The sequence below is a fragment of the Nylanderia fulva genome, unplaced genomic scaffold (genome assembly GCF_048542155.1).
Source record: "Nylanderia fulva isolate GAGA-0341 unplaced genomic scaffold, ASM4854215v1 Scaffold125, whole genome shotgun sequence".
NCBI lineage: Eukaryota > Metazoa > Arthropoda > Insecta > Hymenoptera > Formicidae > Nylanderia > Nylanderia fulva.
In genome coordinates this window covers 230,861-254,514 of record NW_028189464.1, presented here as the reverse complement: position 1 = coordinate 254,514, position 23,654 = coordinate 230,861, and the positions used below count along the sequence as shown (strand labels likewise).

Sequence of the window (23,654 nt, the reverse complement as noted above, 5' to 3'; positions counted from 1 at the left end):
CAAGAATAATTTATAGCTTGCTAAAATGTCATTTATGCTTATTATTAATAAATAAAATCGTATTATTTATTAATCATATTATTTGCGTTTATTATTGTACATTTTTGTCGATAAAACAATATAGAGATTCTTATTTCCACCGTGTTAAATTAAGTCGTCACTGTCAACGCGGACTTGGCAATCGAGCCTTAAGGTAAGAGGATCCTTTTGGCGCCTATGTTAGGACAGAGTAGTCTAAAAAGAAGCGGAAAAGTTTTTTGAATAAATGAGAATAATTTTTTGTGTGTTTCTATACATTTTAATAGTTCTTATCTTCTTCATATCTTATACATTCCTGGTTTACAATAAATAGCACAACAAAATCTACATATGCATAGACATTCGCGCAGTAAAACGCATATGAGCTTTCTAGAAGAAGCTAATGTCGGCGTTGCAAAAATAGGACATCTGTGCACGCGCGCGCGCCCGGATCAGGGTTAAAAATCCGGTCACCTTAATTGAATCCCTCGAAAACGAGTGTCTTCCCTCTCTTCTCATCCCGATATGCGTCAGAGAGACGAAGGGAACCGCTCCTCTCTCCGTTCTCGAGCAGATCCACCACGGTGGGGGTGTGCGGCGCAAGGTGAATGTAGAGTAGAATCGCGGCATTACGTGCCACCGAGTAACGGAGCGAACGCGGAATAGAGCGTATCGCGTGTCCCCGGCTGTGTTTCGCGTCTCTTCCTCGGCGGCGAGCCGCCGAAACGCGAGGAAGGAAAAGCAGTCGCGTGTCGGCCAGCGGACAGATCGGTCCGGAGCGCAACTCATCTCAACGTGTATATACATGTACTTGACATACTGCTCGCCCGGATGATGTTGATGATGATGATGATGATGATCGATGACTGAAAACGCTCGCGGAGGCAATCGCCGGACACACGGACCCTCGACTCGCGAAATTCGGTGGAACGTCATACACGGACTCGTCGCCGGCGAAATCAATGTACGAGATGTAAAGTAGCGCGCCTGAGAGGGATCGATCGATCGGGGACTCGTCGAGTATGTTGACCTGGTAGCGGGTGCTCTTCGATCGACGGGGAAAATCGCTTTCGAGGAATTCAACGGTTTGACGTTTGTGGCTCAGCTGTTATCCCCAATTCGTTTCTCCGTCCTCGTCTTCGTCCTTCAGAGTGGTGTGAATCTAGTGAATGGACTTTATGAGTGATCGTCGCCAACTCGACAGTCGAGAGACACGAATGGTCTGCGACGAGGCGTCGTATTCTGATGGATCGCACGTGATCGTCTGAGATCGGCGCGGAAAAGAAAAGGGATCCTGGGATTTCGAGAAGAAACTAACTCTACCGAGAATGCCGAGGGAGAATATGTGGCGGCAGAGAAGAGTACCCGTTCCCAAGAGGTAAGGAGGCTATTTCCAGACGCGAATTAACGACGGCGTTATTCGTCGTCTAATTATATGCGCGCGCGATTAACATCTTCCACGATGTCATCAATATTTATCCGCGCGAGCGCACGCAAAGCGTGAGAGTAGCGTATGTGCGAAGGGCTATATCTCGTGTGTCTCTCTCTCTTGTAGATCGAGAGACTTGTCATAGTATACCTATGTAACGAGTCAAGGTGTTAACCGTTAAGCACGTTGGTGACTTAATCTCGACAAGTAATCGTCCACCTTTTTGCGATGAGGTTTTCTCCGGATTTTCTTTCGTTCGCTTTCTTATGAAATTTGATTTTGAGGGCTACAATTATGTGATATTCATCATTTTGATTAAATTGTAATTGTCTTTTTAAGTTTTTAATATCTCAGATTATATAATGGCACGAATTGCGAAAAAGATTTTTTAATTAATTTTTTCAAATTTAATTTTTTCTTATTTTTTAGAACATTATAAACATTCAGTGTTGTGCTAAATGATTGTAAAATTAGATAAAGATGAGAAAAAAATGTAAATTTATCTTAGATGAAGATAATTTTGTTTTAAATATATCTAGATAAAAATAAAAATATATAGTGATTTATTCAGATAATATTATTTTTAAGACTGTTTATGTCAACACAGTTATAAAGGAAAAAAATGTAAATTATAAGAGGAAATATAAAAATATATTCATACTTTTATTTATAAGTTCTTATCGCTTACTACTTACTGCTTAAGTATTTTTATGTGCTATAGTCCTAAACCAAATTATCTGAACATTATTATTCTAGATAATTTAGTAAAGTTCTACAGGTAGATAACACTTTTTTCATCTTGTAAGTTGCAGATATAGATAATACATATTTTTATTATTTATATAAAGATAAGATGACACCAAAATTTCATCTAGATGATTATTTATATAATTTTATTTAAATAACAGCAAACACTGTAAACGTTACTTACAGATAAAACTTTTAAAGATAAAGGAAAAAATCTATAAAATATTCATTATTTATTTTTTGAATTTTTTAATAATTACAAAAATTTGTCAACACTATGATTATTTTTTAAGCATTTTTAATATTTTTGAAAATTAATTGAAAGTATAAAGAAAGATATTTTGTTTTTATTTCATTAAAATCATTTCTTATATATAGTTATAATAAAAACTTTTCTTTCAAAAATGAAATAATAAGTTGTTAATAACTATAAAAAAAGAAATATATATATATATATATATATATATATATATATATATAGTATAAAATATAAAAAAATTGTACAAATAAAAAAGTTTAAAGTATAAAAAAAATTTCTCACACATCGTGAGAGATTTTAACTTAAAAAAACATAAATTATTCGAATGTGTGATGGGATAATTTATGCAAATAGAATTCGCAAAATAAACATAGTGGAAGTAAGCTAGAAAGTTAAACGGCTTATAATTTTACGAAAGTATAATGTGCACCTCATATTCCTGTCTTTTTTTTTCTACGAAATAATTACATAATTATTATTAGTGTATTATTCATGTAATTTAAATGCATATTAATTACACGATAGCACAATAGAGTATTTTATTATCGTAATATAATTTCAGCATAACTTACACTTTTAATTAACACTTTCGTCTTTGAACACATACAAAGTACAACAAATTTGCATATAATACATATATCCTCTTAGACTATATATGTATATTATACTTATATAAAGTTTAGATAAAAAAATAACACAATTGTGTTTCTTTGCGAGATATATGAGAATACCGTTTAGGAGAAAGAAGAAATTCTTATTTGGAAAACTTATCGAAGAATCGTTGACTTTCCGGTCAAACCACAAATAACGGAACGTCCTATATAATTCGCATTACATGTCACATAGAAAATGCGAGAAAGTTGGTGACAGTAAGAAATATTTTATCGCATCCAGATGTTCGCCGCAATCGCTTAAAATACGTTCTATTATCAACTGCACGAGAATTAAAAAGCTATTCACGATGCGAGGAGATCGCTGTACGAATAGCTTTACGTAAGATTTCCTGTTTCGCCTCATGAATATGTCGTTAGTTTTTAAAAGTATATAATTTAACGGAGAGAGGGAGAGGGAGAGAGAGGGAGTAGAGTAATGTAGAGTAGAATAGAGTATATATTCGCGCACCGGCCACGATCAGGGTCTAGGTAATGCTTAAAGTTAGAGGTTAGGGGAATCCCTCGCGACACGTGAGACTCTCTCGAGACATCATACGTGCGACAAATCGGTTCATCGTGGCGCGAATAATACGAACAGCCGCATGCGTGAGTAGTCGATTTTTCGATATATCGTATCTTATGCAAATACATGGTAGTCACGAGGACCACTTCTTGTCAATTGACCTTCCAAGCACTCGTAACGTCACACAAGTCGCATAAGTTGACAATCCTGAAGAGAGCGCGCATTGTAAAACACGGTAATTGAGTTTAAAGTGGAACAAGAATCGAGTTTTGAGATTGCGACATTCATTATTCTGGTTTTAAGATTACGTCAAGTAACTTATTGTTAGCTAAAAATCGAATTTTTCCGTTCAGATTTGTATGATTATGCAAAAAAATGTAAACGCAAGATTATTCGAGATTAATTGAAAGACAATGTTTTATTTTCGTTTCCTAAGAAACTATAAATCAAAGAACTTCGCCCATTTTGGGCCCGGTCATCAAACATATATAATTTTGTACATAATCGATAGTATTAAAAAATAGATTTAGAGCTTTAAACCTCTGCCGGAAATAATTCAAACCTTCTAATGATGTCATTTATTTGTTTGATAGTTATCAGAGCTGGTCAAGATAACAAATACATTATTACTATTTTCAGAAGGTATTTGTATGTATATACAAGGTGTTTTAGAACTGGCGGAAAAGTTTTTAATATCAGATTCCTGGTATGATATGAAGATTTTTCCTTAGTGAAAGTGTTGAAGGAGGCCATTATTTTTAGCATGTTCCCAATTTATGCTATTATGTATCTTTAAAACCAAGTCTTATATTAAAATTCTATTAAAGCAAACTCTACCTAAAATTAACTGAAGAATGTATTTTTGTTAATATTTTATTTCCACAAGACTTAGTTTTCATAAAAACCTTAATTTTCAACTGCTTATAATTCGAAAATTATTAGTGTCTCGATATTTTTGTTGAAGAAAAATTGTCCTCCGAATGATACTAGGAATCTGCTATTAAAAACTTTTCCGTCAGTTCTGAAACACCTTGTAAATATCTTCTAAAAGATATTTAACATATGTATATCCTAGATATCAAATAATTGACATAACATGGGAATAAGAGTCTATGGTACGAGTACTATTTTTTCTCCTTGTAGAGATGCCTTCGACGCAAAAAGAAATCTTTAGGAAGGATGAATACAAAAACAAGAATTATGAGTCATGTTCAACTATAAAATAAATAATTATCAATTTATTGCAAGCGTAAAAGCATCGTGTAAGTAGATAACAAAATGAACATACTTGATTTATACCAAGAATGATGACGTTCTAACATTGACCGGTAACTGTTTTGCACACACACATACACATTGACATCTATAAATTTTCAATCCTCTCATAATATCTATCCAATTTAGTATATGTCTCATCTCTGAACTCGAAAAATCTTCATAAAAATGGGTGAAGAATGGGTCTTCACAATATTATTTTTTGACTACCCCATAATTAGACTTAAAGTATAAGATTTAACTTCGTATGTGATGCTCAATACGCGTTTTTCTATGGAATTTGCTAAAGAAATATTTCTCATCTTTTCGCAATCTCTCTAAAAAATGCTTTTTTTGTTCGAGATGATCTTGTTAAAATAGTTAACGGAATATTTTTCGTCTAGCTTTATAAATCGCAATTTTTTGCAATCTATTGGAAAGTATTCGCAACAAGAATCGCCGTCTCGTCTCATCTCGTCTTCCTCTCTCTCTCTCCCCCCCCCCCCTTCTTTCTCTCATTCATCTCACATTAATACAGTTGATAATTACGAATTCTGCTGGAACGAGTGATGGACCATCGTGACGTTTGCAAGAACGTAGGTCAATTTGTCTCATTTCTGCGGCTCGTCTCGCGTGATGAATTTCGCCGTCCGAGCGAGAAAACTACGCGATAATAAATCTCCAACATCTATAAATAAAAGTTATGGAATCTGTTGCGCGTAAATGAAGCAGGCAAAATCTTTCAGAAAGATGTCATTGTCGTAAAATGGAAAGTAGATTTCCGTTTCACTGAAAAATTTATACGCTTATATTTATAAGAATTTCATCAGAATAAGAATTTTATAAGAATAAAAAAGAATCATCTTATTTTAAGAGAACAATCTTTAAAGATAAGTATTAACTACTTCTAATTTATAAAAATGTAAACAAAATGGAATTTTTACGTTGACAAAATAGTACATTATTTTACAGCACACAGACAAAAAAACTATAAAGAAAGTAGTATATAGATGTAGTACCGATGAGTAGACCGAGCAGGCACGAGACCTGGGTCCTAACGATTCCATTACCTAAGTAGAACAGAAAAGTCAAAATAATGTCAATTTGACGTCATCTTGTCCAAATTTGAACTCCAAATTTGATCAATATGACGTCAAAATGATATTATTTTGTTTTTCTGTTCTACTTGGGTAGGTTATGTTACATTATTTATTCGTGAACACTTTTCTTAAGTCACTCAAGTATAGATTCTTGAGAAAAAATTTTGGCTCTTGCACTCAAGTCTTTTTATTTCGATTCACTTATTAACTTCACATCCACATTCTTCTAATAAATTAAAACCATTTAGTTACAAACACTGAACATAGTGCACTGCACTCTGTAAATTGCAACACTACATAATCGCATATAAGTACGTTGCTGCAACAATATAACCATATAATTCCAAACATAAAAAAAGAAAATAATATATAACTGTTTGTTATTAACGAAATAATATATTTTTATAGTTTAAAAGATGTTCTAGAAATACTTCAGAATCTCTGTTAATGTAGATGAATTTTGTAATTGCCTTCAGCAAAGATTTCTGGATAGTCTCGCGTAATATAATATTATTATTATGTCTTCCTTTTTTTCCTCTCTTTTTGTCATACGAAATACCGTACACTTTCCGTGCACTTCCGGCTTCTTTATGATATCAAACATTCAGGTACGTCGCAATTAACGGTGACCGGCGATAAGTACACGTTAAGTGGCCTAAGAAGAAAGGTTATGCCTATCAGGGGTATTTCCATTACGGAGAAGCAACTTTTCTCGTATCAACAGGTAGACACTAGCTATACGTCAGGCGTATAAAATCTGATTTAATAAAGTATCCATATATGTAATGTCAGAGGGCGCGTCTGGTTTAAGTGAATAGAAAAAAATCGTGAATTAACATGGGTCCGACATACGTACATACGTCGTATAATTTCTCGGCTGTTGAGTTGGAATGCGCAGATGCGTACATTTTTTGACACACGTCGTTAAGGATCTACGCCCAAAGAGAGATATATATGCAACAGTTGTTCAGGACGTCCGGTATATGTTTATAGATTCCGCGACGGAAAACTCGTCTAACTGGATTGAGAGATTACATGTGCGCATCTTTCTTAAGCGATTAAAAATTTAATTGAAAGAGTAGAATGACATTAAATATAAAACGACTCACTTTGCACGCAAAGTCTTAGTAATCCTAACTGTTTCTGAGTTGGAAAGAATCCTACACTAGTCCTACATGATCTCGATAAAATCAACTGGTTTTCTCATATTTTCTTTGATGTAACATAACTGCTCTACAGCCAGTCAAATAACTCGCAGAACCCGAGTTTTTCGTGTTTAACTGACTGTCAGAGAGAGGGAGAGAGAGAGAGAGAGAGAGTGTGTGTGTGCGTGTGCGTGCGTGCGTGCGTGCGTGCGTGCGTGCGTGCGTGTGTGTGTGTGTGTGTGTGTGTGTCAGTAACTGTCCATTATTTAGCTTTGAGTTTATTACACCTTTTATACAATAAGTCATAAGCTATAACATGTGAAAAAAAAGCATCAGTTGATTTTTACCGGGATTCAGTTTCATATAGTGAGGTTCTTTCCACACCTTTTGAAACATAACTTGTCACTTTGAAACGCAACAAACACACGTGTCGGACAAATGTGAACCGAGAGAAATGTTGCGAAGAAAAAGCTGCATTCGCGGGCGGCTTTATTGGAATACACTTCGGCCATAGTGACTGCGATAATTTATCATATACGCACGCTCGTTAAAGTCAATTGTGGTCGTTGTATTGCAACAAGCCCTATTGTCGGCGGTGCATCGACCGCGATCAAAAGTTGCGTCGCAGTTTCAGTAAGAAATCTCCGTCACTTCGCGGCTCTTGTTGCCTTTCAACGTACTTAAACGCGTTACCACGATCCATTACGAAAGATTGCACGAAAAGGAAGGGGAAATGGAAGGACAGAATCGTACCGCGGAATTATATATATCCCTCTCTGTCCGCAAATCGTAAACATTTTGTATGGCGCATCGAGGCGCGAGATCAAGTCTGTGAGAAAAGATGAGTATACCCTTTTGAGAGATTTAATGAAATTTAACAGTACAAACGCGCGTGAAAGAAGTATATATGCACGCGCATCTCAAACGTATGTAACCAAGCGCTTTGTGCGATTGTCTCGATTCTCTTTCTTCTCACGGCGCGATATTCGAATAAAGATTAGGAAAAAAAACTAACGGTCGCTTTCCCGCATCCGCACATTCATAAACTGATATAATATAGCATTAAAAATATAATATTAAATATGCGCGTATATAACTGCTTTCTCGAGGTAGAAAATTTTCATGGCTGTCACATCTGGTAGTCTCTGAACAGCTACACAGAATAATTTAGCTTATTTAATTTTAATATATATATATATATATATATATATATAATTTTTATATATAATATAATATATTATTAATTAATAGTGTTAAATTTATCGTTATATTATATATATATATATATATATATATATATATATATAATATAACGATAAATTTAACACTATTAATCTTTAATAACCTAGCTTACATTAACCTAACCTAACAATTTTATATAACTTTATAGTGCGAGGAGATTGATCTATATAAAATCAATTTATATAAAAAAATAAAGATATTTTTATTTTAAAAAACATAAGTAACCACATTAAATAATTGCAAATCGAGTATCGATTTATATAAAAACACAAGGTATTTCTATTTAAAAAAATATAAATGACTTAAATGGCCTCGCAAATAACCTTTTATCTTATTTTCCCATCAAAATTTTACAACTTTGATCTAAAATGCATTGTTCATTAAGAAAACTAAGTTAACCTACATGACCTTGAAAAAACTAAGTTGATTTTTAAATGACCTTGAAAAACGTTTGCCTTATACTTTTTTTTACAATTTTATGATTTCCAAATATTTATCTGTTAAGATTAAAATAAATCACCCTGTACATAAATTAGATCGCAGAGACGATCTGACCCGCAGACCTCTTTAACGAGCGACGCGGCTCGCGCGATCGGCGAATTCCAATGGCTCGCACATATGTACAATACATACATAAATACCTTGGCCGGTTTTCGATTTCGCGACTCGAATACACCAAGCCGGACAATCAGATTTCCAGATACGCCATTATGTATCCGAGGTGCATGTATATACGGTGCCCCTTTATATACCCCGTTACGGTAGATATAAACGCGTTCTTAAGAGTTACGTCTTAAGCCTTACGGTTCCCTTCTCTCCGCGTGTCGTTGACACTGCGTCGGGCAGAACGATACCGTTCGTTTCTCGCTTTTCCCTCGACTAGATCTGCTTACGTTTCGCCGATAAGCCCGGAAGAGCCGCGCTGGAATGCCGGGGAACGTCCTTGCATATCCTCGGGGGATCGTAGATGCGACGGATTACGGTGGAGGATCGGGATTTATAAATGATAGACAAGTTATATACGATAATTTAAAGAAATTATAGATAGATTCTTAAGTTGCGAAAAAGGATTTAATAGTTATTTAATACTTTTTAATACAAGAAACACTACTATAATATCTTATATCATGTACAATGATAAAAATTTAATATTTAAGCTCTTTTCAATATTGTAATTGAATATTTTTACGTAACATTTTACGCGATTTATAAATACGAACATAAAGAAAGATAGACGACTTGTCTTTGTTAATTTTTTTTTGGATTAAAAAGATTGTCTATCTAGACATTTTTTAAAATCTATATCGCTTTTAAAATTTATATTTATCTACGATTGATGTTGTATTTGAACCAAGTACTTGATTAATGACCGACGACCTTATACATATAATGTGTGTGTATAATGTCGAGAGAAAAAGTTTCTGCTTATAAAAAAATTAATAAAATTATTTTAATCATAAAAATTTTTTTTTTATTCTAAATTTTCTTATTTTCTAAATCGCAATTTCTGAGCCATCGCAGAGCTTGTCAGAAATTTTAATGTGAACGATGAAAATTTCCGCATTGCACTTCGGAGTTTCCATTTTCAGAAAACATTCTTAGCGCGATTAATGTCCAAGAAATTATGATTTATTAATGAGATTGCGGACCTATAAATTCTCGCTTTGTTCAATTAAAATATTGTTTAATTCTTAAGAACTGATCGTACACATATACATATATATATATATATATATATATATATATATATATGTATATATATAGAAGAAAGAAGAGAGTATTTAGATATAAAGTGTGCGTAAATATATGACTGCAACTGTACGTGTATCATTTGGAAGATTGCATTCATACATCATTCTGGGGATATACTATTAGCCTTCCGTTAAGCGTTTAAATCGGAGGTCGGCAACCTTCTCTAGCACTTGTACAAACCGCATATTCGACTTTTAATTTTAATAAGGGGCTTACAGGACATAAAAGAGACTGGTGCAAAGGTGTGAGCGAGTAAAACGTAACGAGGTATAATATGTAGTTAAATCATATATAATTATACATAATCTATTTAGGAAATTGAAGACTATACGGATATGATACCTAATCAACACAAAATATGGATAAATAATTACATATACTTATGAATGTATATTTATGTAAGAGAGATTTCTTCTCTCACGGGGGAGAGATTTATTTGCAATAATTTTTCTCTCATAAAAATTACGACTTAATTATCAGCAATGTGATCTTTTCCTAGAAATATCCATATTTTCCGGCATTTATTAGAGTCCCACGCGCTAATGACAAAAGCGACCGTTCAATGACAATGCAGTTATCTTCCAAGCTGCGGTTATTTGTGGAATTGAGTAATCACGATGGGAAATGCAAGAATAGAACGCTAAATGCAGACAATCTCGAAGAATCAGTACGACTCTATCAAAAGCCATATTTCGCAGTGTAAAACTTATATAAAGTAATATTAAAATGTATAGAGATGTCTATTTTAATTATACATCTCCTCTGTGCACGCTGTTATGAAGGGAGAATAGTTTATTTTATTAATCAACAGATCAATTATATTATTCCCAGAGAATTATTCCCAACTTTCAGAAATAAAAGATACATTAGTGACAATGACACATTCGTGTGTCATTGTGAAAATCTTTAATTATTTCTCGTGCAATTTGACGAATCCCGCGAACATGAGAATTGTCGCGTAAATTGCACGAGTAAATCCGCGAATGCATCGCGAATCGGCCGAGACCGAGGAAGAGTGCATCTAGAACGATTGCGCGGATCTCTTAACGCGGTCATGCAAAGAGATCGGGAAAATTATTACACTCGTCGCCGTACTTTGGACATTATTATGTTGCGGCGGTTGCCGATTACGATGGAGAACAACAATCGAGACAATTAGAGCGCGGATTTCACTCCGCAGGTCATCGAGTAAATCCTGTAATGACGAGGAATGATTGCTCGCGGGTTAATCGTCGACGAACTCGCCACGCGAGGCAAATCAATTGTTCCTTCCTCCTTTTCCCCCCTTCAACCCGCGCATCCTCTTTGCGAGATCGAGAATTACCGATGAACTCGATGATAGAGGCGCCTCCTGCGATTTGCTATGCATAGTCATCGCGCGCATGCGATCTCGAAGCTTCTCCCGATCGCGGAAGGAATCGATTACAATGGTTTCACGTGCGCCGCGTTAATGCAACGTTTATTGCATTATTTATGGGATACCGTACGAATAACGACTGCTTATCTGCTATCGTGCTATCGGGGACTTATACGCGATACCGTATAAAATGCTGTTATTCGCAAGTGTAGTTAGCGAGCACGTGAAATTGAAGGGCTCGCGGCGATACAATGTATACACTGGGTGAGAAAGGAGCCTCTGGGTAATTTTCAACTTTGTGCATTTTATTATTAATTAGCAAGTAGCAAGCATTTCTCGTGCCACGCGAGATTTAGATTCTTTTTTTCTTTTCTTTTCCAAGGACTATAATTCCCTCGAGCTGATGAAGATAAAACCAGCCAGAAAATAATTCTGCGCGATTCTTCCATAGTCATATAAGATAAACTCAGCTTGCATGTCCTTGGCGAAATGAACAAAGAGGTAAAACGTAAGAGATTTTTTCTTTTTATTACGATACTTTATACTTTCAGATGAGATTAGGTTATTGTCAATTGCCATTAATGCGCGTGCAAAAAAAGGACACAAATTTATTGATATTTTGCCTTTCTTTTTGTTCTGCCAAATATATGGTATGCTGGGTCTATCTGATATGTCTATGGATTCTTCACGTGATTTGTAGAAGTTAGTTTAGATTAGAGTTAAGTCAAGTCAGGTTAGGATAGAATTTCTCGATTTTTGAATCGCCTCTCTTTTTAGGTCTATTCTTTTTAGCTGAACTAGCTGCACTAGTTCTGAATTCATCTTTTTTATTCTATATTGAAACGAAAGAGATAAACTCTGAACTAGTGCAGCCAGTTCAGCTAAAAAGAACAAATCTTTTGACACAAATGTCGTACATGTATCATGTGATCTTGTGACCCTCAAATTAAAGTCTGGCCATAACGCGATTTTGTCAAAATTCTGCGAGAGAGAGAGAGAGAGAGAGGTAGAGAGATAGAGAGAGAGAGAGAGAGAGAGAGAGAGAGAGAGAAAGGAATATACATTTGTCATATTTCTCTCTCTTTCAGGGATATATGTACATTCATCAGATAATCTCCCCTCTTTTGATTTCTAACGTATTCATGCATTATCGTCTGTGCTGCAAAATTTCTTAATACATATTATTTTAATGGTATTAATAAAAAGAACATAATATTCAATTCTTTTAAAACGTTTATGTTTTATTTATGTTGCTGAAATGTTTATGATAATGGAAAGGTTAGTATGATTCAAATATAAGTGAGAGTTGACAGAACATAGTAAATCAATCAAATCTGACTGTCTTATGGCCAGACTCTAATTCGAGGGTCTCTAGTGTGACCGAAGCACCTGTCGCGTCGGTCCGCGAAATTGAAGCGACCGTCAAGCTTCACGGTCGGTAAGCATTTGCGCTTCTTCGAGAACCAGGTCGCATGGAGAAACATCAACTCCCCCATACGGGACGACCAATTACGAGATGGATGGTTCCGACGTGTCCTGATTCCCTTACTGTCAACCTAGATAAGGATCTAACTCGCGTTATTAAACTTGCGAAAGGGCGTCGCAATTGCTCTGCCGCGACCATTTGCATCATGAGAATCTTACATTCTTCTCGTTGTTTGTATGACAACACTAAAAAAATTGTATTCTCAGTTTATGGTAAAAGTTTCCCCAATTATTTTTAGAATACTTTGTTCTAAAATAGGCACTAAAAGAATTTTCTTAACTTAAGAGAAATATGCTCCAATCACTCGAAAGATTATTGTCACATATTTCTAATGAAATTTATTTTTATATTAACACAAAAATATATCATTTTACAGCAAAGAAAGACCATGGAAAAGGTTTACAATTAGAGATAATACAGAGTATCCCAAAACTCATAATTGATCTTTGAGGGAATAAAAGAGGTTAAAATTTTAGAGACTAAAGTTTCTCTGTCACTTTTCTTTCCGGTCATTCACTGACAATGAGTTATTTAATAATTAAGTCGATCAATTTTGTACGCGCTGCAGCGCAGTAATTTGATCAAATTGATTAAATGATCGAATGATGAGGGGAGCACGAAATGAAATTGAAGCACACGATTCATTTTTGCCTTCAAGATGTCGGTTGCTCTTGCGAGTTTCCGATAGCTCGTTGCCAATTCTTCTTCTACTTGAGCCAGGATATTCTTTTTAGTTTTTTTTCTTATTATCAATTATTTCACATTTTGGTATGTTTCTCATGTTTCTTTCTCTTCCACTCCTCTCATCCCTGTATAGATCGAACATAAGGCATCTTTCTTAAGTCGCTTAAGTTTTTTTCGCGTCATTATTAATTTTCTTCATGTATTCTTCTAGTGAACTAAAATTATTCAGTGACAAAAACTGCACCTTGCATTGTAAATCGCAAAATTATATCTAACCATATATACATCGCTGCAACAATATGACCATATAATGCCGAATGAATGGTCTACATAAAAAAACATTCGACCATTTGTTATTAACAAAAATGTATTCTTAGATTTAGAAGGTTCTAAAAGTACTTAAGAATATTTGTTAAAAGGGATTTTATATCTATACCTTTCATTTACTTCAAGAATACAATTATTCAGTGGAGTCGCAACATTTGTCGTTAGGAATAATTGTATCATTTTTTGCGAGTTGGAAAAAATGGAAGAAAAAACTAAATAAGAAAGTGAATAAATATTTATATAATAAATTATATATGTATATATAAGTTTTATGAACCTATTAAGTTATCGTACATATTTTTTGTTATAGGACAATCGAGTTGATCGCTTTGGTGGCGATTTCCAGTACGTTGTTCCTTTTTCTACACACAAGAGATCTGCATTCGCGTCTGAAAAAGATGGAAGTGCGTCTTCAACCGGGGGAAGACGACGTACTTTCGGCAAATCAACTCTCATCTGGTAACGTATTAAAATATATGACGATAAAATTAAAACATATGATACTGAAAAATCTTCGTCTCGCTTTCTTTCTCTTTATTAGAGCAATAAATAAAATAGAAGGATGTAGAAAAACTCTAAAAAAAGGATATAATGAAATAAAAATTTTAAAGATTTCTAAATTATTAAAAGAATAGAAATTAAATTTTACGATGTGTGCGTTCCACATTCCGTGAAAAGTAATATAATTTTCCAATCATCCCGTTCAAATAATGAACGACAATAAATAAATAGCTCATGCGTGTAAATAAGCGAATAATTAACGCACAAGAAAATAGCGTTGAGAAAGTTTTTATTTCCCTTTTGAAGCGACGGGGACAAATCCTAGATAACTGTTAGTTACTGTTAATTGGAAGGAACTGATTATCTATTTAATTACACAATCTGCGCTCCGGTTTCCCGTCGCCTGAAAATGAACTACATTGGAATTACACTCGTGTCAGCCGGCACTCTCGAGAGGCGCACCATAATAGACACGTTTATACATGCGCTTTTATCTGCTTGTACATAGCTCCCCGAGGGTGCTGTTAACTTCCCGGTTGAGGAAGGTCAAGGTGTGAGAGAGTGAACGCGCGGATGGAGAATTCGAGAAGAGTTACAGATGTTCTTGTGCGCATGAGAATACACATGTAGATGTGTTTGTCCTCGTTATCCGTACATTTTTTATCACATTAGTAAGGTCCCTAAGCAAACAACAAACTCCGACAAAATAATAGCGCCTTCATTTTGGAATTAAAAATATAGGAAATTACCGACTAATTTTTGAAGAATAATTACTGATATTTTGAATTTCACATTATAAATCATCCAGATCAAACATATATTAAAAATCCATGTATACATGGCACACATGGAGCTACTTTTTGCTACGTTTAATATTATTATAGGTTTGAACGTAAATATGTATTGCTGTTTCTGCTCTATTATATCTACAATGCACGCATACGTACGTACAAATCGTAATACAAACTATACTTTTATATTAGACTTTTAATCTAGATTTAGAGGATAACAGTTCTTTTTTCATGTATCTTAATCTCAGGGATCTTGTGTTGATATTCATATAAAATGTATATTTTTTTATATAAAGCACATATGTTGAATTGACAGTTCGTCTGTTATTCGAGACGTCATATCGAGATAAAAGTTGATAAAGAAAATTGTAATATTGTAATTATTTTTCATATGAACCCAAATAGCAAAATATATGCATTCTGTACTTATATTGTACTCATATTTCTTAAAACATAATGACAAAAAATAAACACAGATGCAGGCTCATATGCCACTCAAAACACGGACATATAATATTTTTAAAATTTTTGCAAAAAATGTCATTATAAGTATATAAATATGCTCAAATTAATATCTGAGCTCACATTTTTCATCATATATATGTAATTTATGCTCATAATACTTATCATCGTAATATGATTACAAAACATACAAATGCATTTCAATCAATATCAGAAGATCATGATATGATGAAATCTAATCATCAGGCATTTCTATCTGCGGGGAAATCGAACTTCCCTGGATTCATTGATGTATGTATTACAATCGTAGAAATACATTTTTAGTTCTGTCAAATTAATGCGACAAAAGACTAGAAGTACGAAAATAATAATTGGTCGATAAAATAGACAATCGTTAAGGATCCCTTTAAATAATTCAAGTTTGGAAATAATATACGAAGATCATTCGATAAATAAAAAACTAAATGATTGTTATTTTAATAATCGTTTATGTCCCGGGTTCTTATGCACCGGTGCAGGCGAGGATCTGTGTGTGTCAGTGGGTAAATGATCAAAAATCGGTTTAATATGAGAACTGTTATAATTGCTGCGTTTGAGTTCGCTACAGAATATTCGCGGTATACATCCGCACGCGACAGCAGTCGGAAACCGAATCTCCTGATCGCGCGTTACATTTCCTCTTGTCGCCTATCTTCTTGACATTCGAGAATCTTCTCACCTAATCTTTTTCACTCGTGTTATTATTCTTTTTTCTGTCTCGATGCTAGTTGTCAAACGTCTCGTCTGTTATGTTTTCTCTCTACTGGTTTATTTTGTCTCGTTTTTGTTTTCGTCCTTTTGTATGTCTCTACTTATACCCGGGGAATATGTGACGATATTATCGCCACAGGACTCCCCCGCCAGTGCTATACCGATAGCACGATATTCTGATGCGTGGACGCTGCGAGTTACTTTTTTTTTTTTTTTTTTTTTTTTTTTTCTCGACGTAACACTGCACCTGTCTACCACAACACCATAAAGAAATTCGCTAGTATGTGATCATAATACGGTCGTTCGTGCTCGCCTATGCGTACGCGTGTCAATTCCTTGGGAACAAAAAAAAACTAAATGGAATACAATGGAACAGCGATATAAATACAGAAACATTAATAGGTCAAGGGAAATAGTCGCTCTCTCGGAACCTCGCGACCCGAAATAATTGTTCTCGCCTCCGCGTCACAGGCCCGCCTGGAAGTGGTCCGGAAACCGAACCTTTCTTCCTGCTCTCGTCGTCGTCTCGCCCCGTCGGCGAGGCGGCCTCGCGCCCTTGCGCATATCTCGATCGACCTCTGCATCCCGGCCTTGCGCCGTCGCCTCCGTCGGGCCCCTATCTTCCGTCTCGTACTCTGTAACCAGATAAGCGGGTTTTATGCGATCTATGGAGATCGCTTTTTCTTTGCCGTGCATACGCACGACAAAGACTGTCGCTGCGGCTGACAACCTCGTACGGTCCCTCGTATGGCGCCTGCAGCATCTTCCTCGGTCCGTCGCGTCGCACGAACACCTGCCCGGCCGTCGCTAGGTCTTTGTAAACGAACGGCCGTCGCTCCCCGTGTCGGGTTCCGTCCACCGGCCGCAGTCTCTCGAACTGCTCACGTAGCGTCCTGACGAGGTCGACGGCGCTGTCCTCGTTGTCCGTCGGCAGCCGGCTTAGGAATTGTCCCGGGATCCTTAACGTCTGTCCGTACACCAATTCGGCTGTGGTCGCCTGTAGGTCGTCCTTCCACGCTGCTCTAATCCCCAGCAGGACCGTCGGCAGCGTCTCCGTCCAGCGGTCGCTCTGCTGGCACTTGATCGCCGCTTTGAGCTGGCGATGAAACCGCTCGACCATTCCGTTCGCCTGCGGGTGGTATGCCGTCGTCCTCAGTCTTTCCGCTCCCGTCATCTCGCTCAGTCGTCGAAACAGACTGGACTCAAATTGAGTCCCCTGGTCTGTCGTGATTCGGAGGGGTGCCCCAAACCGGCAGATCCATCCCTCGTAAAAAACCCTTGCGATCGTCTTCGCCTCCTGGTCTCGTACGGGGAACGCCTCCGGCCACCTCGTGAAACGGTCCACGCACGTGAGGCAATATTGCTTGCCCTCCGAGACCGGCATCTTGATGATGTCCAGGTGGACGTGCTCGAACCTGTTGGATGGTACGGTGAATTTTCCCAAGGGCGCCGACACGTGTCGAGACACCTTGGATCGCTGGCAGGGCACACAAGAACGAGCCCAATTGCGGCAGTCCACTCTCATCGACGGCCAGACGTAGCGTTGCGCCACGAGTCTGCCCGTCGACTTGATCCCTGGGTGTGCCAGGCCGTGCACCAGGTCGAATGCGGTCCGACGGAAAGACCTTGTCAAATATGGCCTTGGTGTCGGCGTCGCTGTGTCGCAGTAGATCGCGATTCCGGTTCCGGGGATCTCCACCTTGCTCAGCTTTAGTCCCGTCTCCCGTCGCAAATACTCCTCGAGCTCCTCATCGGTCCTCTGTGATTCCGCCAGTGCGGCGTAATTCATAGGAGCTTGGAGCTCCTCGATTCTCGATAGCGCGTCCGCCACGACATTCTCCTCGCCCGTCACGTGCCGGATGTCCGTCGTAAACTGTCCGATGTAGTCTAAGTGGCGGAACTGGCGCGGCGTGCTTTTCTCCGGTTTCTGTCGGAAGGCAAAGGTGATTGGCTTATGGTCGGTATATACCGCGAACGCGCGCGCTTCCAACATGTGCCGAAAATTCTTGACCGCCAAGTATATCGCCAGTAGCTCTCTATCAAAGGCGCTATACTTCGATTCGGCTGGGCTTAGCTTCTTCGAGAAGAAAGCTAACGGCTCCCAGCCGTCGCTGCCCCGCTGTTGTAATGCCGCGCCGACGCTTTGTTCGGACGCGTCAGTAAACAACGCGAGCTCCGCGTTCGTCCTCGGGTGCCTCAGAAGCGCGGCCTCGGCCAAGCCTTCCCTCGATGTTTCGAATGCTCGTTGAGTCTGCTGCGTCCACGATATCGGCGTCTTGCCCTTAATGTTCTCTCGAAGAAGATCATTGAGCGGTGCCAAAATCTCGGCAGCTTTAGGCATGAATCTTCGGTAAAAATTTACCATGCCCAAGTACCTCCTCAATTCCTTCGCGGTCCTCGGCATCTGACACGCAAGGATTGCCTCCACTCGCGCCGGCAGCGGTCGTGTTCCTTCGTCGGACACCTCGTATCCGAGGAATTCCACCCTTCGTTGTCCGAATACGCACTTCGTGGGGTTGATCACTACCCCGTATACTCGCAAACGCTCAAACACCGTCCGTAGGTGCTCGTGGTGTTCTTCCTCTGACGATGACGCGACGAGGATGTCATCGATGTATGCGTAGCAGAATTCAAGGTCGCGCAAAACCTCATCGATGAACCGCTGAAACGTCTGTGCCGCGTTGCGTAATCCGAACGACATGTATGGAAATTCATACATGCCGAACGGCGTGGTGATCGCCGTCTTCGGGATGTCCTCCTCCGCTACCGGTATCTGGTGGTATGCCCGCACTAGGTCCAGCGTGGTAAAAACTTTCCTACCGCCGAGGGCCTGCGCGAAATCCTGTATATGTCGCACCGGGTAGCGATCCCGGACCGTTCGCGCGTTCAGCGCCCTGTAGTCTCCACAGGGTCGCCACTCTTCGTCTTTTTTTGGCACCATATGTAGGGGCGCCGACCAACTACTCCTTGAAGGTCGCGCGATTCCAGCTTCCACCATCCTTCTGAATTCGTTCTTCGCGGCCGCCAATCGGTCCGGAGCGAGCCTCCGCGGCCTACACGCGACAGGCGGTCCCGGTGTCGTTTCTATATGATGTCGCGTTGTGTGGGTCGCTTCTCTTGGGCGCCCGTTTGGCCTCGCGATGTCCGCGTATCGCTCCAACAACCGGTGATACGGCGTCTCTCCCGTGACCGCTTTGACGCAGGGTGCATCGCATCGGATGCATCGTCCGCGCGCGGTCAAGCTCGTCACCTGGTCGACGAGACGAGAATTTCGCAGATCGACGAGGAGTCCGTAATGCGCCAGAAAATCGGCGCCGATTATAGGTCGCGAAACGTCCGCGATCACGAATCGCCACAAAAATGCACGCCGTAATCCAAAATTTAAAACTAATGTTTCTGTCCCGTATGTATATATTGGTGTGCCGTTCGCGGCCGAAAGTTCGTAGGTCGATCTCTGTCGCGGTCCTCGAACCATTTTCCGAGGATACACGCAGAGATCCGCGCCCGTGTCAATTAAAAAACTCACTTTAGTGTTCGCGTCGGTTACGAACAGGCGACGCGCCTCGTGGCCCGAGTCACTCGCCGCCACTAGCGACCGGCCCCCGCGTTTCCCGACTGCATTGTGCAGGGCGGCCTGCATTGTCGAGCACTCGGTCCAAATTGCCAGTGATACCAGCAGATTCCACTGGCCGGCGGATCACGGCTTCCTGATCGCTCTCGCGGGCGCGAATGCGAACGCTGGCGTGGACGCGAACGCGAACGACGTCGGTCGTCATCGCGGTCCTCTCCGAAACGACCGCTCCCGATCGCCTCGATTGACCGCCGGATGGCTGTCAGCTGCTCCGCCATCTCTTGTTGCATGGCCAGCCGCATCTGCGCGAGTCGTACTTCCATCCTCGCTTCCCAGGACGCGGGGTCAACCGCACTCTGACCCTGGGGCGTCACAAATTTCGTCGCCTCCGCCACTTGAAATATCGGCGCACGGGTCGCCTCGACTATCGCATCCGCGATGTCCGCTAATTGTTCGGGCGTATCGGCCGCGCGCGTCATCAAATGCGGCTGAAGATGAGCCGGCAACCGACTCAACCAGATGGTCCGCAACACCTGGTCGCCAACCACGTTCCCGGCAAGACCGCAAAGGTGGCGTAAAAATTGCGATGGCTTTCGATCGCCAATCTCCTCGTGTTCAAGGAGCCTCCGAGTCTTGTGCTCCTGCGACAGACTTAGTCGCTTAACAAGCTCGGTTTTCAAAGTCTCGTACGCGCGCTCCGGGGGCGGATTCATAATTATATCGCGCACTTCGGTGGTATAACGCGGTCCGAGGGCAGTCAACGCGTACCCGAACTTCGTCGCGTCGACCGTAATTCCGGCGGCCTGGAAACCCCGGTCGACGATGTTAAACCAGAGCTCCGGATCCGTCGGCGTGAACTCTGGCATTCGCATGCCCACTCGACTCACCTCGGGGGCAGGTAAATAATACCCCGGTGGCTGCTCCGCCCGGGCCGATTGCATCGCACTCAGGTGCGAATTCGGCGCCTGAATCCCCGGCCGCTCGAGCGCCCGCGCCTCCGGCTCCACGCGTGGAATAGCGTCTTCGCCGTCTCGCATCACCGGCATGTCACTCCTTTTCCGTCCTCACACACTAGACACTCGATCGCGAAACTATCCCTGCACTTCGCGTATTCACGATCACGTCGGGGTCACCACTTTAATAATCGTTTATGTCCCGGGTTCTTATGCACCGGTGCAGGCGAGGATCTGTGTGTGTCAGTGGATAAATGATCAAAAATCGGTTTAATATGAGAACTGTTATAATTGCTGCGTTTGAGTTCGCTACAGAATATTCGCGGTATACATCCGCACGCGACAGCAGTCGGAAACCGAATCTCCTGATCGCGCGTTACATTTCCTCTTGTCGCCTATCTTCTTGACATTCGAGAATCTTCTCACCTAATCTTTTTCACTCGTGTTATTATTCTTTTTTCTGTCTCGATGCTAGTTGTCAAACGTCTCGTCTGTTATGTTTTCTCTCTACTGGTTTATTTTGTCTCGTTTTTGTTTTCGTCCTTTTGTATGTCTCTACTTATACCCGGGGAATATGTGACGATATTATCGCCACATTATTTTAATATAATTTATTCAATGAATTTAAACATTTCTTTGACATAATGTGCTACTGCAATTATACACTCGTCTCTATCACTCCATTGCTCTACTCGATTTTTTATGGAGAGCAAAAAAATTCTTTGTCTTAAAATCTGAGCCAGTTTTGGATATTTGTTTTTACTTCTTTGTTACTGTAAAATTTAACTCTAAATGAGAAGGTCAAACAAAGAGTTTAATGGGATGAAGTCTAGATTATAAATTGACTATGGCAGAACGTTCTAGTCTAATTTTTCATTTTTCTGTTTTGATCACTTTAAACTACTTAACCCACTTATAAAAATTCACACTTGAGTCATATAACTTTTATTGCTTGACTATCCGAAAGTAAATTTTAGATAGGTTGATACTTTTCTGAGATACTTTAAAAATTTTATTGTTAAACACTGTTCTTTAAAAGTGTAATTTTCAAGAGAACTTGTTATTGTTGAATGAATAATAGATTTTAAAATAGAATACTAAAATAGTTGTCAAACAACTACTGTTTTAAATTAATGACGATGAAGAGGGATACCAACTTATAATTTTGAAAATATTGTATTTATTTAAATATTTTTTGAACTACTGCCATTTGTTTCTTTATTTATTGAATGTCCGTACATAAAATATTTTAAAAATTTATTTAAAATTTTCATTTATCTTTTTATCAGTTTATTTCATTAAATAAGTTTATGTATTATTATTCTCCGAAGAAAATAGGAAAAGATAAGAATATCTTTTTGCTGTTGATCTCTCTGAACGCAAAATACCAAAATTTACTGATAAAAGACATTTTTCTTCTCGCTTTATTCTCTCACGGATGTCGCGGCATCAAATTCGTTGAAGGAAATGCTCTCACTAATGACCCCTAGATATCCCCCTAGATGCGTTTTATACAAGTGTGTGTGCGTATGTCTGTATGTATATATACATGCGCGCGCGTTAAGTGAGAGAGAGAAGGAGATCTCTATCGCTTCAGTAGTTACCATTCCACATCCATTTCGCGGGATTCGTAACGGTAGCAAGAGAGTTGCTTCGTTTACTCGCAATCGCGAGCTAATTATTCGTACACGTCCCGTCGTTCGCTTCACACGTGGTAAATCCATGGTCTTTGCCGCGCCGGGTGTATTTATTACGTTACGGCTCTCGCAATTACGTGTGCGTGTTGCGGTGTCGCTTTATTATTATTTAAAGCCAACACCGAAGCAAACGCGAATTCTGTTGATTCGAAGATCGAAAGTGCGAGGCTTTATTATTAGGGATGATATCGAGTTCAATATATACTAAAAATTCTAGTCGAATCCAATAATAAAGTTTCATTTTCTAAGAGTCGAATAATACTCATAAAAAATAATATTTCATATAATGTACTTGAAGTAATCGAATGTAGAACTTTGTGTTACTTTGAAATTTAAATTGAATACTTTTGAAATATAGTTATAAGTACACGTGCACTTGTGTGTGGATGGTGTAACAAATATTACAATATAAGATTATTTTTATCTTGAAGTTTGAATACTATTTGTAAAAAGATTCGATTCTTTTTACGATAGAAAGTTATAAGTACTATTTTCAATCTTGCAAATACTCAATCTATTTGAATATGTATATATTTTAATCACTACTTATTATTCTTTGAACTATTATTCAGCTTCTTGTAAATTCAGTATTTTCGTATACATATACAGAGTGTTTCTAAATAAGTGCGAAACATTTTAGGGGATAATTCTTTGTCAAAAATTAAGGAGGATTTTTTATATACCTATGTCTTCTATATATCTCCCTGAGAAGTTATACTTCTCCAAGGGGAAAGGTAAAAATAAGGTTTTTATTTTTTTTCTTGAAAATTATGGATTTTATTGAAAAAAGAAACAAAAGAAATAAAAAGATAAAAAAATATAAAAGTTTTTGAAAAAATTTTCTAGCTTTCTTAACGCATATTTTTAGATTATGATCACATTTCCGTCCGTTAAAAAGTTTTAATAAAAAATGGAATAGAAGAGAGTTAGTTTCGTTCCTTTATAACAATACG

The 23,654-nt window shown here is 38.6% G+C and overlaps 2 protein-coding genes across 3 annotated transcripts in view; one reads left to right on the top strand and one right to left on the bottom strand.

Annotated features, from left to right (window-relative positions):
* Positions 1-591: 591 nt before the first annotated feature.
* Positions 592-23,654, top strand: part of pip (heparan sulfate 2-O-sulfotransferase pipe) — a 69,303-nt gene continuing 46,240 nt past the window's right edge. For both annotated transcript variants that reach the window (XM_029309854.2, XM_029309853.2), the window contains exons 1-2: positions 592-1,396; positions 14,287-14,435. In XM_029309854.2, the coding sequence (XP_029165687.1) occupies positions 1,347-1,396; positions 14,287-14,435 (199 nt within the window). In that variant the 5' untranslated portion in view covers positions 592-1,346. The remainder of the gene's footprint in view (positions 1,397-14,286; positions 14,436-23,654) is intronic.
* LOC146724589 (uncharacterized) lies at positions 19,837-21,240 on the bottom strand. The gene has a single exon (XM_085479609.1). The coding sequence runs from the start codon at positions 21,095-21,097 to the stop codon at positions 20,069-20,071; it is 1,029 nt and encodes a 342-aa protein (XP_085335735.1). The 5' UTR covers positions 21,098-21,240; the 3' UTR covers positions 19,837-20,068.